The following is a 22,039-nucleotide window of genomic DNA, read 5'->3' on the forward strand; positions in this document are numbered from 1 at the left end:
TAACAGAATGGAACAAGTCAGAGTGTGAATGTCAGAACTGGCTAATTTTCAAGGAAAGTTGGGGAAAACAAAGAAAAGGTACACTTGTGGCTTGACAACTTGTGTATGGTCCTGTGTCATGATCCAGCCTAATGCACTTGAACAGGCTGAAATATTAAATCCCAGAACCACAAGAACTAAAAGGGAAATTTTGATGAGCCCTTAAACAGGGTCACGAACATGATTGTATTTCTGCTGGCACTACTAAAAGAAGGCAAAACTTGCCAGAACTTTTCCAGTGTGAGCGTGGCAAAGGAAGCACTTTCCCCTCTGATTAAAAATGTGATCCTGCAGAATGGGGGAGGCATCACACTCCTGATGAAAGCCCTCTTCAGCATACTGGGAATGCTATTAGAGATCTTGAAACCCCTACTGAGTTGTATTACGATCACATATATGCATGACAGTGCTGACCACTTAATCCCTATTCTGTCATAGGCAAGTTGGAGAATAAAAATTACACTGACACCCAGGGGTATTTTATAATAGAATACAAAATAAAACAATAAATTTGCAGATGATTTTGGCTTTGCCTCATGGTAGTGCATTATGCACCAAGTATTCCTGGCCTCTCATTCATTACTATTTAATTACAACAGAATACCTTTCTTTCAGACTTAATTAACCTCTGAAAGGAGTTTGTGACCTTGGGACCCTCCTGCACATTTGCTATGTGCTGTTGGAATATTGCTCTGCCTTGAAACACTTTCCTTAATGCTGAGATTTAATGAAGTGCACAGGTTTTTACAGGGAACACACAAAATACGAGAACCCTGCATGTGGTCACTTAATGAACAAGAGCTAGAGCATATCAATTAGAATCATAAATCAATACTAAATTGACATTAAAAGATGCCACAAGAGTATCCCCAGAGGAGAGGGTCATTACAGTAAACATGATCATGAATGCTCTTCCCGATTACTTTCACTGTGGGGCAGAGAAGAGGGAGTAATGAAATGAGGAGGGATTTGTCCATTTAATTCCTATTTGTTTAAGCCAGCAGAAGCTTAAGTATCTCACTAAGCCAAATGACAGTGTAGTACAGTTCCAGCTCCTGTCTTTGTCAGAAAGTGCTGTTCAAGCTGAAACACTGTGACTCTGAACGGAAATCGGAGAGCAATAACCCCTTCCCAAGATGAGAGGCAGAACCACAGCTTGTACAACTCCTTTCATTGCTTTCTGCAAAGCTTCAAACAATGGATTAATGTTGGCCCCTTGGTGCCAATCAGAGGGCAGACTGGTGCTTGCAGAGTAGGTGCTGGTCCAGTAATTCACTTGCTAGGAATGTTAACTCCTCAAAATGGATTCTTCTCCATCCTGAGAATTCCTTCTGAGAGCTTAAAATCACAGCAATCCATGCACGCTCCTCATACAATTCCCTCCTGTACAAAACCACCCCAAAATCACCTTACGCACAGTTTTCTTTTTTTCCCACAATTGAATGCATCCGAAAGAAGAGATATTGACATCCACATCTGTCACTTAATTAATTACTACCGTTTGTTGTCAAACCTCACAGATGATGTTTTAGCAAAAAAGAAAGAAAAAGGCACTGAATTCTTTACTGACTCTTTTCAGGTGTCTTTTTGGGACAGCCTGACTACTCAAAATACCTTTATGTGCACAATTCCAATCTGATCTGTCACCAATATTTAACACCCCTACTGCAGCTTACAAAATTAGAAAACATCAATCCTCCCATGGATACTGCTGGAACTTGCAGAGGAATATAGCAAAGCCTTCTTTTCTTTCTTTCTTTCTTTCTTTCTTTCTTTCTTTCTTTCTTTCTTTCTTCCTTTCTTTCTTCCTTTCTAACAAGAGTTGCTTCACTGGAGTCATTAGCTAGGTTTCTTCCAGAGACTTTTCTCCTTCTCAGCTTTAGTATCAAAAACATTTTCACTCCCTTTCCATTTTTTTCCTTGTGCCTTTTTTTCTCCCTCCCTTCCAATTTTTGCCTTTTTTTCGATCATGTCTGTCCCTAACCTGTTTAGTTCCTCCTAACACCAAGGCAAAAATCCTACTGACAAAGAGAGATATTCGGAGTTCTGTTGCATTGGTGCATAAAGACTCTGTGTGCAGAGGGAATGACAGCCACAGGCACTGCTCTGGTCCACAGCTGGATGCCCACCACTGAACAATGGATGTCACTGGAGTTGTAACACACACCAATTGCAGAAACAATCCATGAATCAATCAATCAATCAATCACTACCCACTCAAAAGCTTAAAAAAACCCCACAAGAACAAAAGCTGACCTAAAAATCCTACCAGTCTCATAGAAAATATTTTGAGCTACCCCCACATAGCAGTCTTTTTTTTATGCTGAAGAAAAAGGGGAAGTCCAAAGGCACAGCCTTTTATCCACTCCTATTGTACTCCCTCTGTCATTGCTTCATACATCAAACACTTTAAAAATATACCTTTTCTAACCTGCTGATCCTTATCAATCTTCTTCACTGGCATCCTACTAGGTCTCTCCACACCAATGGGTTCATCCAGTCTCAAGCTGCAAACTTCAACATTTCCTTTCACTTAGATAGTCACTCTAATTTGTGCAAAACATTTACAATGAATAAATGAAGGGGAAGAGCTACATGGTTTTTTATGGCTTCTATTTTTTTTTTTTAATTTGCCAGACACCTTTTACACAGAGATCAAAACACTGGAGAAAATTATGACCAAACTGCATGTACATGTGTACTCTGTGATACAAAACATCTTATCTACACATCCCCATTAGTCACGTGATGTATCTTCAACTCCGCACTCAGCTTTACTTCAAAAGAAACAAACTTATTCCAGATGGAGTTTCTTAACCACCGGGGAAAGCCAGGCAGTTTAAGAGTTAAGCACTCTGTGTAGGTGGGATATCCCTCAAGAGTTACACCAAAAATAAACCAACTATTGCCAGTGCTGGTACCGGAGTAATAGATGCTAAAACAATATTTACACAGTAAAACTTTTTTTTTTTTGTTTGGTTTGAGATTTTTTTTTAAAGCAAAAGGGATAAAAATTGATTATATCTCAGTCTCTAGAAGATGTGGTTACTGACAAAGCAACAGTAGGAATCTTGCTGTTGTTCCATCCATTTCACAGGCTGTTGGAACAATACCAGGTTGCTGAAAACATTAGATCCAGCTGTGGTGATTTCCCTGCTTGCAATCACCACGGAGAAGTGATGCATTATGTAAAACATTAGTTATAATACAAGAATTAAGGGCAATACATGGAGAGGGTATAATTACTTAGGCATCTAGTGCTTAATATGTTACCAATTAAGTCAATAGAACATCCTGAATTTGTACTAAAGGTGATCTGGGTCCCTATTCAACAAGCACAGGCTCCATCCATTTCTGTGTTGTGACAATAAAGAAAAATACCTAAGTAACACTAAAAAGATAACAAAACTGACAAGCTTGCATGGAATTGCAGTTCCCCTCAATAACCAGGTTAGTTTAAAAATCCTGAAAAAAGCCACAACATAATTTCTACAGGATCTTCAATGCTGTGTGCCCACCGCAACAGTCATTGTTCAATCTTGGTTTTTTTCTTCTCTCACTAGAGTGAAACACATACAACTGTATTCTTCTCAACTATTATTTGCTGGACCCTTTTTATTTTGTAGTCAGTTTAAGATTCCTTGGTACTCAGAGGAAAAAACAAGGACATAGCTCCAAAGCCAATAGTAGCCAAATGTGTGTATTCCTTAGCCCACTTCCATAATTTCTTTGTATGGTACATACACATGCCCCTATCTGAGCCCAAAAAACCAGTGCAGGACAGATGTATTTTTATTTTGAATGTTTCCACGTTCAGACTGTATTGCAACATACAGGTATTTTGGTGGTGTGCTAGAGTTGTCGTCCAGCCCTTTATCTACTCTACTGCTCTCTTCTCTCATCTCTCTGAAGTTCACTCTTCTAGTCATATCCTTGCAGTGCTAATCTTTCCTGAGGTGCTGATATGTACACAAGTGCTTACAAAAAGATAAGAAGAATGGAAAATATTTGCAAGTAAAGGCAATGCCCACAGCACACAGAAAATGCTCATGCTGGTATCGAAAACCATCTAGTGCCTTAGTGCATATTTCAGTTGAAACACTCCCTATTTCATAACTGAGTTAATGAGTCAGAATTGAAGGATGTGCTGATATTGGTCCAGGCTTCTGCAGGGATACCAAAACCCATTTGCAAATAGCCTCTAGACTTGCTCATGTGGAATGTCCCACACAGGTAGAAAATACAATCCCAGTGGACCTTGATTAATGTCCATTAATTTTAAGACAGTGTAACCTTGAATCTAATCTACCTGCTGCATGATCAGACATTATTCTGTTCATTTATTTGGGATCAGTATGCAAGATATTTCTGTGCAGCTTATACAATTTCCACCAGGCTTATGACTATCTTTTAACACTAATGCCTGATGTATTTTCATTTTATCTTTTATCAAAAATAGATCTTTCTTACCTTGCTCAAAAATCAGAATTCTCTACATTTCTCTATAACTGACATTCATTATATTTTCAGGTATACCAACTAAAACTTTTTTTTTGAAGTCTGTATGCAAGAGACAGCAATTTATCTCCTTTTTTATTTAACACAACTAACTCAAAGCATTACATGATTTTTCCTCCACCATTTTGCAAGAGTGGAGCCCAGGCTGATACCTAAATAAGGCCAGTAGTATGGTGGTTGGAGGGGAGTGTGCATACCCAAGAGTGTGATTTTTGTATGAGCTATTAGTTGAAGGCGATGTGAGTTGCTCTGAATATAAGTGTATCCAAGAGCAGTTTTGGAGGTACAACTGTACACATTATCCACATGCTTGAGCAAGTTATTTCTGGCAGCAGAACAAAACTGATTCTGTGACAGCTCAGAGCTCCAATTATTTAATAAGGATTAACCCTCTTGTCTTAAATGATAGAATTTGCTGGGCTGACTGGCAACCTTATCTAGTCCAACTTTCAATCAACCGGAAATTAACTGATGCTCAACCCCTCATGAGGATGGCTTTGCAACTGGTTCTGCAGGTTTTGCTCTATAGTTTATCCTTGTCAGAAGAGGCACAGGGTATTCATCTCTTGACCCTAAAAAGTAAATTTATTAAATATTCTCAGTTATCAACTGTAATAAGCATCTTGATCATAGTTTTAGAACACAGTCCCTTGCTCTTGACAGCATTTTCTGTGAAAACAACTATGGCACAAAACATTTTTAAATGAAAAGATGAAAAGAGTACATTTGTAAAATGAAATCACTCTTGGAATGCAATTAAATTTAAAAACAAATCTTACCAGAACAACGAGAAGAAATAAAGATGAATGGATTTATATTCTCAAGTTTTACTTCTCATCATATTCTACAATACATAAAGTCCCTCCATTCGCAAGCTTCTGGCTTCACTAACACTAAATTTAAACAGATTTGAAGAAAAGAATCATCTGTTCTGAAAATAAAAGTGTCCATTTGAATGCAAATTGTTAGAAGTCAGAACTTCTGGCATTCACAAATTTATAGAAAGAGAGCAGAGTCTACTGAAGAAAGAGAATAGGAAAGAAAAACAAGCAATAAACACCCAGAATATGTTTATGCTCCAACAATCACTAATAAGTTTACTAAAAGAACATTTTAGAGGTGGCAAAATCTAATCTGAATAATTTATCTATGGGTATTTTTTGTGTTCAGTCCCATTAGGCAATGTACTGTAATTTAAAGTCAGCTGCAAGGGACTATACCTGCTCTTCCCCAACATTTTCCAGGCTATGAAAAAAAAGCAAACCAAAAAACAAAAAAGAGAATGGGTGTTATAGCACTTGTAATTCCTCCCTAAATGTCTTAAGTGCAACAGAGCAGATTAGTCAACTTCAAGGTCATTTGTTAACATGCATTCATTTTAAGGCATTGATAGCACATAGATTTCTGTGCTCCGTAATTGAATGCTGCTCTTGGCATTATTTTCAGGTCTTAACAGAGCTTCTTTCAAATTTAAGATCATTCTTGACATGTTCAATATAAAATCTGTACTTCAAATTTTAAACGACAAGTACTATTGCAGTAAAGACCCAGTTTGGATTGAGGCTTGAAAGAACTTTCTAGTTTTGCTTTGTTTCAAGAACAGGAAAACTCCCAGTCCCCAGACTGCCCCAAACATCTGTAGAATGCATTGCTCCATAAAAACAAGCATTGCTGGCTTAATCCTTAATTTCTATTGATAGTCAGAGATATAAAGGAAACAAAGGTATACATTTCACCCTAACACTACACACAAAGCCAGCTTCTCCTGAATCCTGAAAATTACTCCTTAGGCACAACAGGCCAAACCACTATAAATGCTGAGTACTCTTTAGCCAGCTCAGAAGTCTTTTCAAAGCTGCTTGCTCCAGATGTGACTCAATCATGGATTTTTTTATCACTGCAAAGTCCTAAACTCTAGCATTGGGGTGGCCATAAATGATTTTTACCATGTCATAAAGCCAGAAATCACCCAGATGGCAATGACATTCCTCTACTTACAGTACACTAGGGGCAGAGATGCAGCTATTTGAAGAATATGATGAAGCAGTACAGACCCTCTGATTGAAAGACCTGGGATTAATTGGAAGTGTCCCTTTATTCTCCTTTTCTTAGCCCCTTTTTTTCCCCTGCCTTTTTTTTTTTTTTTTTCCTCTCTAGAACTACTGTTCTGGACAAATCATGACCCTTTGATTTCCTGGCTGGAAATTTAAACTTGGTTTATGGTGCTCTTACTGTCACAGAGCAGTTTTATGGGCAAAACACTTCACTTGCAGCCAGGAGACCTTGTTTCTAAAGCTGAACTGTTCCCCTGTTTTGTATTTGCTCATCACTCCTTCTCCCCAGACTTTTGTATTGGCCCTTCTTATCTACTCCTAAGCAAGATTAGAATTATTTCAAAAAAGCAGAGATTTGCACTTAGTGTTTGTTGAGTGACTGAAACAGGGTCCTAATGTCATCTCTGAATGTCTTGAGGTATGCAAAAAATGAAAAAAAATCAGTGGATTTATGCCAAAGCAAGAAGATCCCTGGAGCACTCATGGAGATCAAGTCTTCTTCCACCCAGGACTTACATTATTAAATACTGATCTCATGAGGAATGATACCTGGCTCTTTGATAGGCTCATCTTTTAACAAGAAAATATCAGAAACTCTGATGAGATCATGTGAATGAGGAGAGCATTTTATTTATTATTAAGAACTATTTTCCTGAATTTTAAAGGCAACTAACTGAAAATGTGAGTTGATTTTGTAACTTAATGCATGACTTTGAGCAAATTAATAAAGGAACAAAATAAAAGTCTTGGTTCCCAGTTCTTTAACCTGTAGATAACACTCTCAACTCTTGCTCTATACAAAACCTGATACATCTACATCTGCCTCTTGTGAATCATATCCAGAGATTCTACTGAGGACTGCTTTTTCTTTTCTACCTTCTCCTGTAAAGAAAGCATGTTCCTGTATTAAGGTAGTAACTCGCTTCCACTGTCTCCTGACATAAAAGGAAGAAGGCATTCATACATCCACATCCACACATGTACCTCAGGGATGAAAAGCCAGCCCTAGCTTCTGCAAGGGCATGATGCTACCAAGCCTTTCTATTAGACATCTAAATTTCATGGGTCACAACAATAGACAGTGCTGCCACCTCCCATCAATTTTAGCTATAAATATTACTATTCTACAATTACCATCTTGACTAGCAAAAGTAATAGAAATTCAACATGAATAGTAATTTAATCTCACCTAGATACTGCTAATATTTATAACACCAGATGTTATATTATTATCGGCCATTTGATTTTCAGTTTGAGGGAATGATAAAAAAACAAACAAACTTGCCCAAACGCGAAGAAAACCCAGTTGCTGGTGTCTCTCTCAAAATATGTCTTCACTTCTTGTGATATGCAAAAGAATACTTCCGCCCCTCCTAAAATTCTCAAGTGAATCCCAACCAATGGTTGTGTAACTCCCAGGTTTTTCCTTTATACCGTAAGATGACTAAATGAATAGAAATAACTCCTTTACTCCAGAAGAATACATACTCGTGGCTCTTGCTTATACAGCTATTTAATATGAAGATGAACCTAGTAGTAAAAAAAATGGACCAATGACTTCCAACTCTCACAATTTCTGTAAGCATTTGATTCAGAGACCAGATTAATTCTGATACATCTAGTGATGTTACTGCCCTAATACTTTCAGGAAACCCCTTCCAATACAGGAAGCTAATTTTGGTTTAAATTGAGGACTGAAACTATGCATATTTCATGATATTCATGCCTTGCTACCTCAACTCTCCACTGTTTCTGAAACAAATCTTGACTTAACAGTGCACAGCTACTGGAATATAAATGTATTTGAAAATGCAATCAAGTGAAAGTAATTAAATTGAAGATATAAATGAAAAAAGAAAAAAATTACATGATCCTGAGGTATCTTGAGAATTTCTCATCTGCACTACCTGAAGCAAACACGTTATGTAACTTCAAATGGATTAATCCTTCCAAATACTAAGATATAAATTTCTTTGGTTTCTTTAAATTTGTTGGTGCCTGGCTGTTTTCTAAAAATTTAAAAATGAATCCCATATCAGGTATTTCCTAAAGGAGGAAAGTGTGGATAGGGAGTTTTTTTACTGAACACCCCTGAAGAATTTATTAGGATAAACACAAGATTCTAATTTTGATCTTTAAACACTACTATAGTTCTTATGTCAGGCAAAAATGTCTGATGTAAAAGATCTCCTTTAAGCCATTTGACAAATAAACACTGCCTGAGCTTCCAGCTTTCTTGGCTTTTGGATTGAAATCCCTCAAATCAAAGAACTCTTCCCCACTAGTGGCAAAGGGGCTGGCTTCAACTTCACATTTTCAGAGGTTACATTTTTTTTAACCAGTACTAAAACATATTCTCATATCAACATGAATAAAGCAAAAACTTCATGAGTATAATTGTCTCATATCCTCTCCAAATCATACAATGAATAGATTTTAAAGACAAGAAATGATCATTGTAATCTTCATGTAGAACTCTACAATCAGATAATCTCATTTAGTCTTTTCTGCATCAGTGCCCTAAATTTTGCCTGAATATAAGATGTCTCAAAAACAATACCAAGTTTAATCTGAAGAGTTCAAGCAAAGAATTCCTCTCAACTGTACATTAAGTTATATAAATGGCTAATTACCTTCATAAATACTCTATTTCTAATCCAATATGGAACACAGCAAAGTATGTATGAATTTCTCAGTCTAATAATCATATTAGGGACCCACTTTTCCATGAGTAGAAGGTTATCCAGGAAAAATAGATCTCATTTTACATATGGGTTTTGGTAGCTGTTGTCCAGACATTTCTCTTTTGGTTGTCTTATCAATGGAGTCTTACCACTGGTTCTTAGATTAATCAAATTCAGTGTAAGCTATAAATAGCCAACTGAAGTAGCCAAGGCACTACTAACCCTCACTAATTGCTAAAATGCACACATGAAACCATCAAATTCAACAGACACTACGATTCATCTTTCCACTTTTCACGCAGGCAAATATATGATGATGACTATCCTTCCTCATGGAAGTTGTATTAGCTTAGTTTTCCTATTCAAAGGCTAAACTTATGTCTAGCTTTCAAACTTTGATGCAAAATAAACTCCTGGAAAATACATGCACCTTGGGAGAAAAACAAAGAGATCTGTGTGCAGTTGCAGAGCTACAATCTTGTTGGGATCACAGAAACATGACTGTGTTGCAATGAGGGGATGCAGGCTTTTTAGGAAGAACAGGATAGGAAGATGGGGAAAAAGAATTGCCCTTTCTTTACGAGAGAAGCTGGAGCGCACAGAGTTCTGCCTGGGGATGGATGAAGTTAGGCAAACTATTGAAGTGGAATTGCATTGCAACAGGGATTTCAAAGATATAAGCTGATTGTAAAAATATATTTTTGAGGTCTATATTTGAAATTTAGCAGCTGCATCAACTGGAAATTCTACAAAATTTGTTCCTAGTTTTTAAAAACTTACATAGAGCTTCTTGAAGCTGCCTGCATTTACAGCCAGTTCAGAGAAGAATTGTATAGTAGCAGCTGCATTTTCATGCATTACCGGAGTTCACCTCATTTATGTTTAATATGTAGAAAATGCTACCATTTTCCAGTTTTACTGCTACTCTTATATTTTATACAGTTCACAGGGAAAGTGATGTTTTCTGTGACTGTAGGCAAGCCAACTAGTGTCACACAGTCAGTTTGAAATACTAACCAGAACTCCAGAAACACAGTATTTTTCATGATTGGTTTATCCTTCCTCTTGTAGAGTGCACTGCTCCCCTCTTTACCAGATGCTCTTAACACTGCAAAACCCGAGTACACACTGGATTTGACATCCCTCTAGAAAACAGCATCCAGGACACAAGCACTAATGATTAGTTTTATAGGTTCCAATGTGATTATAGTTTTCAATGCATTTTCACCTTTGCATACCCCAAAGCCAGTGACATCCAGGTTAATCCACGTCCTGAGATATAATCACCAGGTGTTGAGAAACAAGTTCTTTAGTGCGATACAAATAAACAACTGCCTAATGCCGAAGTGGAAAGCAGTGCTTCATAATGACTCAAGAAAACTCAAAATTGGATAGGCAAGGCAGACAGAATGAGGCACAGCAAAGAACCCATAAAGATCAGCAACTCACCTGTAACTCTGACTAGTAGCAAATGTTTAGCAATCAAGAACAGTTTAGCAATAATCCTTACTTCTAAGTGGGAACTGGTGTTAACAGTCTAAGGAAAATAACCTTTCTGGACTGTAGAGACAGAGGGAGAAAAGCACCAGCATTCAGTCCTCTTTCACTCCTGCCTTTCCCATGTCCCCCAGCACTGACACCTCCCTAGCCCCTTTAGGGGAAAGTTATACTGCCCTTTTCATTATTCTTCTTAGCCCTCATTCTGAAGAAAGCAATTTTAACATATCATTGAAAAAATCTGGCATGGTTTCTCCTTGTTAGTTAGCATTTAAAAAAATTAAGGTTTTCTTGGACAGGTTTGTTTTCAAATAAAAATAATTTTTTGAGAATTTGTGAAATTCTCAGATTTTTTGAGAAAATGTGAAAACCAACCAAACATCATAAAAATGACACCACAAAAACAGAGGAAGACAGATAACATCTTACACATGTTAAACTCGTGACATAAAGTCTCATTGCTATATCAGCCTCTGCAATGCTATAGAGAGGAAGGTATGAACTTCCTTGGCTTGATGGGCCAAGCACCAAAGCAAGTCAAGAGATCAGTGGAGAAAACAGGAAACAGATGGAGGTGGGGGGCTCTTGAATCACCCTTTGCTGCTTTTCACACACTGGCATAGGCCAACATAATGAAAAGCAAGTTCAGCACTGAGGAAGAACTACAGCATGGTAGCAGCAAAAGGAGGCTTAAGACGGAACACCTCAATTAAACACAAGCATTCAAAGACACAACCAGAAGAAAGACTATGCATCATCCCTCTGTACCCCTTCTGGAATAGTGACAGAATCAAATACCTCTATAAAGTGCCTGTAGGCCAACACACACAGTATGGGAAACAAACAAGAGGAAGGATAGATCTTGTGTGCAATCACAGATCTCACTGCGATTATGGAGATGTACAGGGATAACTCCTGTGGCTGGAATGTTGTCATGAAGGGTATACACTATTTAGGAGAGATAGACTGGGAAGGTGTAGTGTTGTAGTGTGTTTTTGTTTTATTAGTAAGTTTATTGTTTGATTTCTAATTTGATAGTTTTTTTTATGCTGTTTCCTTTTTGCTCCCACTTTTTCCCAGAATTTTCGTCACGTTTCTTGTTGTTAGTTGCTAGTTTCTATTTCTCCAAACTCTATCAGTTTCCCGAAACTGTTCTCCTCCCTTGGGATTTTTATTGGTTTATACATTGTGGTTTCCACCTGGTTTTTTACTCCCAATTCTCCTGATTTGTTAAAGATTGTACCCTCCCCTGAGACCTGCACCCAAATATAAGCTCCTTTTTCCCCCCGATCAGGGGCCTGGGAGGCAGAAGGGGAAGTTTACCATCAAATAAAGTTACCCCGGGACCGTATGCTGCTCTGTGTTTTATGATGCACCGACACTGGCACCTGGGATTCAACAGAGCTCCAGGGGGCATCTGCCGTCCCCTGCCTCCTGTCATCAGCCAGCGGGGAGGAGGAGAGGCAGTGTACTAATGGAGCTGCCCTCTATGAGTGAGGTAACACTTAGAATGTATTGAGCTCTGTCTTGGTGAGGATGATGAGTTGAGGGCTTATGAGTTTCGATAAAATGACAGACTGGTAAGGGTGCTGCTGTTGTGGGTTTGTTACAGGTTGCCCAGGTAGGAGGAGGAGGAGGTTGAGGAGGCCTTCCACAGGCAGCTCGAAGCAGCCTCAAAAGTCACAGGTGCTGGTTCTTTTGGGGGCTTTTAACTACCCTGACATCTACTGGGGAGAACAACACAGTGAAGCACAAACCATCCAGGATGTTCCTGGAAAGCCTTGATGACATCTTCCTGACACAAGAAGTGGATGATCCTACAAGGAATGGTGTGCTGCTTGATCTCATACTAACAGAGAAGACCTTGTTGGAGATGTGAATGATGGGCACGGCTTTGGCTGTAGTGACCATGAGATTGTGGAGTTCAGTATGGGGAAGGAGGAAGCAGCAAGATTGTAACTATGAACTAGAGAAGGGCTAACTTTAGCCTCTTCAGGGATCTCCTTGGAAGAATCCCATGGGAATGAGGCCTACAGGAAATAGAGGTCTCAGAGAGCTGGTTGATATTCAAGGATCACTTCCTCCAGTCCCAAGAATGCTGCATCCCAGTGAGAAAGAAATCAGGCCAAGGGAAAATAGGCCTGTGGATGATCAAGGAGCTCCTGACATTACTTGAGTGTAGGCAGGAAATACACAGGAAATGGAATCAGTGTCAGGACACTGGGAATGAATACAGAGAGGTTGTCACAGTAGGTATAAATGAGATGAGGATGGTCAAGATCCATCTGGAATTAAAGCTGGCCAAGGCTGTCAAAGACAAGAAGGCCTTCTTCAATCCATTGGGGTCCCTTCCAACTTAACCCGTTCTGTGATTCTGTAATATGAACTTATCTCCAAAGGAAGATACCAGTACAAGAGCACCATACTGCAAGCTATTCTGTTCCCAAAATATTATCACTAATTCCCACTCTAAAGGATTCTTCAAAAAAATTTAGTGTCACTGAGAATCAAGCCCAAAATATCAATCAAGTTCTTTATTTATATCTGTTGTACATTATAATATCCCTAAAATTAAAGGACTGTTGTTTTCCAGGTTTTGATACTACATAATTAGATATCAGGGCTGTGAATAAAGTATAGTTTTAAAATGTTAAGACAGCATTAAAAAATGAGTAGTATGTCAGTAGAGTCTGAGGAGACAGCTCCTTAATAACAATGGACAGGGAATTTAAAGAAAAAATAGTTCAGAGAAGTAAATGGATATTCTTTCCAGAAGAATGATTTCTTTAAAGACAAAAACCCAAATTATGCACTCCTTTTTTTTGTTTCAAAAGAACTACTTTGAAGGTAAAATATGCCCAACCAAAGCAATTAAGATGAGAAGAAGAAAGATAGAGAAAAAGAATACTCCAAGGGCCAAGTATGTAAGACTGAAAGAACTATTAGGCCAAAGTATAATTATCCATTTTCCCCTGAAATACATTTATTTAATACAAACATAAATATGTGCAGAACAGAGGAAGGGTTACCAGAGAAGGTAAAGCAAAAGCTCTCAAATGTTGTTCTTTGGAGAGCATCACCATTATCAAAGAGAACTGTTTGCTGCAAGTTGGTCTTGAATTCAAACAGACACCTGCTTAAGTTTTCCATGTCTCTGTGAGCAACTACTAAAAAAGGACAAATTGAATGTTATAAAACATAGTCTACAACAGCAGTGCTTCCCAGACTCCAGTCTTAGCAGTTGTAGAACTTTAGATAAACTTCTCACAGCTGACAAAGGAAGAAATTTTTACTTTAATTTTTACTTTTGGACTACAGCCTTCCTCTCTAACTCATGTCCTTTTTCTGAAGGAGAGGAGGAAACTGAGCTTCCTCTTGTTCCCATCATTCACTCTCCATGAGATGAAAAGCAAACTGTGTGTCAGATTTTGCTGTATGAATAAAACTGCTCCTAAGTTTCTAAGTTCTACCAGGTGCCTTTCTCATTCCTTTGCTCCAAGAGTCAGTGTATCAATTAAATTCATGAAAATACTTATTTATAAATTCTTGCTCAAAAAAATGTAAATCCTAAAGACAAGCAAAAAGAATCCTTAGTAAGCTAAGTTTGCACAATGTTTCATGGTTCCGCTACAAAGATAAGAAATCACTTGAGTGAAGCATTTTGCACCACAACCCCTGTTCAACAACTCTGCTGCAGAAACCTGGGATGTTTTACAATTTTAAATGCCATTGCAGAAAACAAGAACATATTCTTTCAATCATATTTCCTCATCTAGCGTACACATTTATAGACAGTGTCTCTACTTGCCTTTGGTCATTTATAATGCCCTGATGCTAATTAAAAAATAATTAAAAAAGAAGACTTCCTATTTTATTACCCATCTCACTTCACTAAGTAAGATTTCCTCTAAGGCCTCCCATGAAAAATGAAGAGGACATACTTTGTTTCAGCTTATGGTGACAAGCATCAGATGCTCCTCCAGGCAACCCTTGCTAGGGGCACAGCAAATTTTTTCAGAGGCCTAATTCTGATGGATGCACAAAATAAGACAGACTGAGAGCAGAGCTTTCAAGAGGAAAAAAGACCAGCGGGTTTCAGGGAAAATTGTCTTTCAGGCTACCTGTATTTTTATAAATTGTAGCCAGGAATAAAAATTTATGAAAAGTGGACAAAATATTATGCTACCTGCCACAGTTCATTAAAGTACTATGCACAGAGCAAGCAGCTACTTAAGTAACTGAATAGATCCTGCTCCTCCACATTTTACTTTCATTGAGAAAAGATGACTTCAATGACTCCAAATGTATTGCTGACATACCTTTCCTGGCTCCCTTCTGTGATGTGGTAGAGACAATTGGCACCTCCATCAGCACAAGCTCTCAGGGCAGCTGCAAGTGAAGAAAGAGAACATCAGCACATTTGCTTTATAAATAAAAACCCACAACTAGTTGACAGTGCTGTGTAAATTAATTGTTCATAGTGGCATAGGGAATAAGCTTGAGATCTTGTATGGCTTTTAGCTTCTGGTACTTGACTGCTTTCCCTGTTCTCTAAATAGAAATTTGAACTGTTTTGATCAGACTAGTGCCAATCTTCATCTGACTGTGCCACTGTACTTGCAAATAGCTAATTTCTGTTATGAATAAAGTTCTATATGTCTAATTCAATAAACAACAAAGTTGAATTTAGCAACAATTTTAATTGAGCAGCAATTTTATATAAAATAATACAATCAAATATAATCGAGCAGATACAAAAATAATTTGGCAGTGGTTTGGGTAAAGAATAAATAAGACCAACCGGAGTACAAACCCAGCTGGGGTATTGGGGAGGTTTCTCCCCCTACCCCCTGTACGAAAAACAAAGGAATCCAAACAGAACTTATACACTGTATGCTAATACATATTCATCAATATTTTCCTGTAAATCTCCTCCTATTGTCAATTCTTGAAATCTACGTCACTATGCTGCACAGCACATGCTCCGCTTGTTTCTAAGGGGTCTTCTGGCTCCTTGGTGGTCATTTCTGACAAAGGCTTCTCCTCATTGTCACCCTCCTTTGAACAACCCCACAGTTTGCACATGTGCCCCAAGTCTTTTGTTATAGAAGCCAGCATTATATTCCAAAAGTAAGCCTTATTATTTCATAGATACCTGGAATCATCCCAATTTTGTCCATTTCAAGGCTGATTCCTTATTATCCCAAGGCCTAGTTCATTTTGGGATTTTACTTATCTCAAACTATATCCTGCATCCTATTTTCTCATCTGAAAACATCTGAACATCTGAAAACATCTGTTTTGTGACACTACATATTCCTTTTCTCTATTATTTTTAATAAATATTTTCTAAAATGTCTATATAGTTACAATTGTTAGCACGAATCAGATTAATTTATTACATTTCTATCTATCTGAACCTGCTGCCCAGCCAGCTTAAACTACAAGACAGGCAAGTATTAAAACCTGAAAAGGCCCACCCGCCATCTACAGATGGATTCTCCACCTTGTCACAAGTGAGAACTTGAACTGTAAAAACAACTATCTTCTCACCTAGGCAGAAAATCCCCTATGGTGGCTCTACAGCAACCTGCATAACAATTGGAAAAGAAAAATAACCAAGAGTTAATAAAGACAATACCCTTTTTCTCTTTTTTCTCCCCTCCTATGACACAAAAATGGTAACATTATTACACTTCCTATATTGTTCCACAGAATGTTTGACTCTTGTGATATAAAGTAGGTGGTTTATGTCTCAGCTTTAAATCTTGGACTATCCTGGTATAAAACCACAATAATTTTCAGCTCTCCCACCAACTTTGGGACCACAAAGGTCATGTGCCACTAATTCCAGTTGATTTAAACACACAGAGACATGCTGTTCTCTTGTGATCCTTTTGTTTATACAGACTTAATTCAGAGAAAAGAGACAAGTCTAACACTATAATAAAATCAAATATAAATTGGTATCTTTTTTTTATAAGCTTCCCTATTAATCATCATTTAACATAATAATACACAGCTCTTTCATGAGGTTTTTAAAACCTGATAAGCTATTAAAGATTGAAAATTACTATCTTGTCTTAGCAGTCTTTATCAGTTTTGCTCTGAGATGCACAAGTTAGATAACTATAACATACAATATAAAAAAAGCTGTTGCTTTCACACTGGGACAGAGTGTTTCCTTCCAGACACAGAGAGACTGACTGGCAATCCTGAAAAGGCCGAAAGTCACAGGGCCAGAAGGGAAAAAGAGGAGAGACAAGTAAAAGAAGGTACAAACAATCAGATCAGGCACTTCTTGCTGCTAAAAATCCAATTTTCAGCCAAAGCTGCTTTCCTTTGGTGTTTATTTTTCAGTCAGAACCACCCATCAGCAATGATACAAACCTGTATCTTCCCTTTTGGTGTACATTAGATGAGCAATCCACCTTCCCTGCTACTTAGCCAGCCTATACAAATTGGGACAGCAGAGTTCACCTCTACAGCTGCTCTCATCTTCAAGTCATTCTTTCCTATGTGGGTGCTAAAATCCCACAGGGAGTGTTTGTAAATGATTATCTACTGTGCAGTACCATGTGACCTTAGCTGATTTTTTGGGGGGGCAGGGAGAAAGAAGGAAGCAGGACAACACAAAAGCTACCAGTTCATCACAGGTGACTTTGGGTACCTCAGCTTTTTTCTTTCAGGCTGAAGCCATGAGCAGAGCGGGAGAACAAGCACTGTACTCCTCTGTATTGTTTCTAGCACGTCTGCTCCTGCTCTCTCCAGTACCCACTATGGCAAGCACTACTGCCCTCAGCCTTCTTGTACTGACCAGGCTCTTCTCTGTCCCTTTACACTCCTTCACCCACCCCTTACAGCCTCCACCCAAATCCATATTAATTAGCCAAGTTCAAGCAGATTTGATCCTGAGAAATCTTATTAGGTGAAGAAATTTCTAGATTATTCTAGAAGCTTGCCAGCCACTTAATGTGGTGATACTCTGCTTCAGTCCTATCCAGTCTGATGAATACATCACAAGACAAGAACACTACTTTTTGCCTGCTGTGTTTGACTAGAAGATTTTAACTTCTCCTTTCACTTGAGGTTACAGCTGAAAATGGATTGATATACCTCCTTTCACCTGGAGACACCTGTTCTCTCAGGGAGTTCAGCTCACACAGATTATAGTAATGGCCCATTGCAAGAAGAGTGTGTAATACCTGTCCTAAGTCAGCCATCCTGTTCACCGGCTTATTTAGCAGATAGAAGGCATCTAGGCAAGGCCTAGGACCTCAGGTACCTAAGGATGTTTCCCAGATATTTCCAGACAGTCACAGCTTCTTCCTTCTGAAAACAGTGAGTTTTCTATTTATTCTCCCACATAAAAAAAAAAAAAAGTAGCTTATAAATTCTATGGGAAAAAAAAAAGAATGGGATGAGATACATAAAAAGATATTAAAATCTATTATTGGTCTCAATTATTTTAACACAGCCAGAGCCTTAACTATAGTATATTCTCTCAATGGATTTACCATTAGTGAAGCCTCGCCCAAGATCTCCTAATCTCATTTTACAATTTTAAAACAACATGATCAAAAAAACCAAACCAAACTAAGCAGTACAAAACTGTCCTGGTTTAGGGTGAATTTGTGAGGAAAACTTCTAAAGGGTTTCCTTTAGAAAGCAGATTCAAGTAGCCCCTGCCCTAACTGGTTCAGGAAGATATTTCCTTGGAGAAAAGTGGAAAATTTTTTTTATTTACGAGGCAAAGCATTCACCAGCACAAAAAAAATGAACAATATTAAACAATAAAACCTCTTGCCAATCTGAAGAGATGTCAAACTCAGAAAAGGCCCCTTTGTGGGCTGTAGCTCGGCTCACTCAGTCTCTGATCAGTCCCTCTGGTGGTGGAAATGCTGCTGCCCAGGCACAGCCTGGTGGGCTGCAGGTGTGAGCTGCCGGTGCTCCTCTGGGTGTTCAGTCCAGAGCAGGCTTAAATAGGTCCAAGGAAAAGAAAAACCACAGTCCAAGGACCTTCTCTGCCTCAGCCAGCTAAAAACTAACTAAAAGCAAAGGAGAGCTCTGTCCTGCTGTCTGTCCGTGCTGCAGAGAGCACAGTCCAGGAGCAGGATGAGGGGAGCAAGTGCAGTTTCTGATAACAAACCCCGCACTTCTTCTCTCCCCACCTCACTCTTAGAACAAGTCTTAAAGGTGCAAAACTTGTTATCCAGTGTAAACAGTTGGGGATACAAGAATCATATAGCCAACCCAGGACAAAAACAAATCAGTTTTCAATCAGTCTGGTACGTGTAAAAGTACTGAGATTCTTCCAAAGAAAGGAAGGTGCCTAAGTAACAGATCTATGATATTCGGATGTTTTAACATGGATATGGTGCTACTATTTGATATTTCAAATCAAGAGTTGCCTTATATAACTGCAATTTAAAGCTGTCCTTCACATATTTATTCTTATTTATAAAAAAAAAAAAAATTAAACTTTGGTAGCACTATAAAGTTATTTAAAGAAACAATTTATGAAGTACTGATCCTTTACCAGCAAGTTAATAACTTACACTGAAATCAAACAAAACCTTAGTTGCATTAAGGAACTAGCAGGTAATTAACAGATTGGCTGGAGGCCAGTAAATAATAATATTTCTACAGCTATGAACTAAGCTTTGTTTGACAAAAACTAATGATATATGTTAGCTGGAAGAATATGTATCATTATTACCTGGAAGTGTTTAAGGAGATGGTCAGCAATTCTAAGCTTACAGTTTGGATAGAAAATTCTCTTTGAAAAATAATAGGAACTGATTTTTAACAGTGCCTTTTATATTAGAGACAAAATTGCTTTACAACTATTTGGCCAAGGTGCACCATGGCAACTGTGTACGCAAATCTAAGAATCTCTAGGCAGTTTGCAACAGCTCACACAAAACCTCATTAATTATTTCAGCAGAAACTGAAGGACCTGAACAAGATTTGGGCTTTGTTTTGCTTGGCTTGGCATTCTGAAAACAGAAACATCTTCTTCTGAGATGTTTTCAATTTAAACAGATGAAAAAAAAACTTAAAAGGTGGGAAGTGACACAGATGGATTAAGTGCTAAGGGTCACAAATGGATCAAAGGCAAGTTATCTTCCAGAGCGGCCAAAGTGGAGGGTGAGGCTTATAAAGTAAATAAATCAAGTGGCCAGTCAGAACACCAAAGGTCTTACTCTTACCATCTCTTCTGCCCCAAAGGGTACCATCACATTACAGCAGACCCCTCAAATTTGCTAGGTGGGCTGCACATGGAAGTATGCTCTTGCTTATGTATGTCAGAACAATCTAAGTCACCAAAGACATTATCTAAGGCTAGAGGCAGTTAACCTGGCTTTTGTGAAGTGGCCCATACTAAGGAATGGTTGTCCAAGTAGCTCACTGAACTCTGGTGGGTCAGGAGCACTAACACCTCCAGAAAAAACGTTGTGATATGCAACTGGTAGCTGTAGCATTTTCAACCAGCACAACTGGAAGCAGAGGAGGCCTGTGATTTTGGCTACCCAGCTCAGCTGCAGAGCCTCGTGGCACTGTTTCATGCTTCTGTTATTAGAAGAGAGGATGCTAAGAGGACAAGGACACAAGTGCACTGCAGCCCCATCTTAGAATGTGAATCTGCACTCCTTGGCAATACCACAAATTACCACCTTTCCAATCTGAATATTCTGTGTTAAGCTCCACTCCTCAGAAATAGCTCCATCTGCCAAATTACCACCTTTTCTAGCTGTTGGATTCCTTTCTCATATAACTCCAGTGTCAGTCAGGGAACTAGGGCATGGAGATATAATCAAAAAAACAACTGTTTTATTGTGCAGGAGGGGGAGCTCAATGTCACTGTCAATAACTGCTTCCCAGGTTATTGGGAGCAGCATGTGGTCAGTCCAGCAGTGTCTGAAATTATGGCAAGACTTAATACCTTTCAGCTCCACCTGTGCCAAAGAAGATTTACATAAAGAGCATATTATCAAGCCATGCTATCTAAGAGTTTCTCACAGGCAGCATGAATGAAAAAACAGAAGACTTTCTGAGCAATGCCTTTCCTTTTAAATGGTGCATCTTCTGCTAGTAACCAGTGAAGTATTTCCCTTTAGTGACTGAATTTGAGGCACCATTTTAGGGCTAATTATTGCTTTTTACAAAAATTATTCTAACACAACAAAAACACTGGAAACAGTTTACTTTATATTTACCCCTTTGGCAAACATGAAAAACTTCCTGTCCCTGTGAGACACGATATGAGTGGCATATGACACATAAAAAAGGGAGGTCTTGGCTGTGAGCTAATGAGTTCTGATACTTTTTGCAGAAAAGGAGCAAGTATATGATTGTATTCAATAGCCCTGCAAATATAGGTGGGGCAAAATACTCCACAGAAGAGATGCAACTCTTACAGACTAAGAGTGCATAGAAAGGGAATACGTTTATAAATGTTACCAATAGCTGGGAAAGAAAAGCATAACCTTATTATTCCTATTATATTATTACTTCCAATTACCATTTAAAATACATTATTTTCCAAACAGATCTTGAAATAAATTTTTTTTTCTTAAATTCAAATTTGTGACAACTATCCTTAAACTGCTTTAGTGTAGGCCCTCTGTTCCTTTTCTAATTTCACACAGCTTCTTCTATGCATGCAATCTCATTCTCTTATTCCTTTATTGCTTCAGTAGCCTGGTAACCATAATTAACCTGCCAGCAAAATCTACGCATAAGAGAACTCCGCTTAATTAATGACTTGGAGTGCTGGTAGTAATACATATGTGAAACAAATGGTAGATACACAGAGAATTGCTTGGTTGGCTTGATACATAGGTCCAACACATTTTTGTCCCAGTATTACTAAAAAATAGCAGTTACCAACAACAAAATGCATAATCTGTATTTATGTGCTGTCTCATTTTCTCCTTTGTCCTGCAAAAATAAATTTAACAAACCCATGGCTTTGTACAGCTGCAGATTGCTAGAAAGGGTATCAAACTGCATCTCAAACTATTGTCTCCCACCCATGCGTTTCCACCTGTGTTATCAGGACTGCTTGCAACTGCTATTCCATTTCAATTACAGGGAACTGCAGACATCCTCTTCTGTCAGCTGAAACTCTGTTTAGCAAATCAACCACCAGTCCATAATAGTTTTCTGCTTCGTGGTTGGACACTGGTCTTGCTATGGAGGCTTTTTAACTATTTAAAATAGGTCTATCCTTATGTTGCAAAT

General features: G+C 38.3%; 1 protein-coding gene across 4 annotated transcripts in view; it reads right to left on the reverse strand.

The window, feature by feature from the left end:
- TPK1 (thiamin pyrophosphokinase 1) overlaps positions 1-22,039 on the reverse strand; it is a 303,299-nt gene that overhangs the window by 171,449 nt on the left and 109,811 nt on the right. For 3 of the 4 annotated variants that reach the window (XR_005628163.1, XM_039715197.1, XM_039715196.1), the window contains exon 3: positions 15,112-15,181. Coding sequence is in view for 2 of the 4 variants with exons in the window: in XM_039715197.1 (XP_039571131.1) it covers positions 15,112-15,181 (70 nt within the window). In the remaining 2 variants the exon portion in view is untranslated. Of the gene's footprint in view, positions 1-15,111; positions 15,182-16,345; positions 16,372-22,039 lie in introns of those variants that run through there. The other variant, XM_039715198.1, reaches the window with a different exon arrangement.

This window comes from Passer montanus, unplaced genomic scaffold (genome assembly GCF_014805655.1).
Source record: "Passer montanus isolate IOZ18808 unplaced genomic scaffold, ASM1480565v1 scaffold32, whole genome shotgun sequence".
In the NCBI taxonomy this organism is placed as follows: Eukaryota; Metazoa; Chordata; class Aves; order Passeriformes; family Passeridae; genus Passer; species Passer montanus.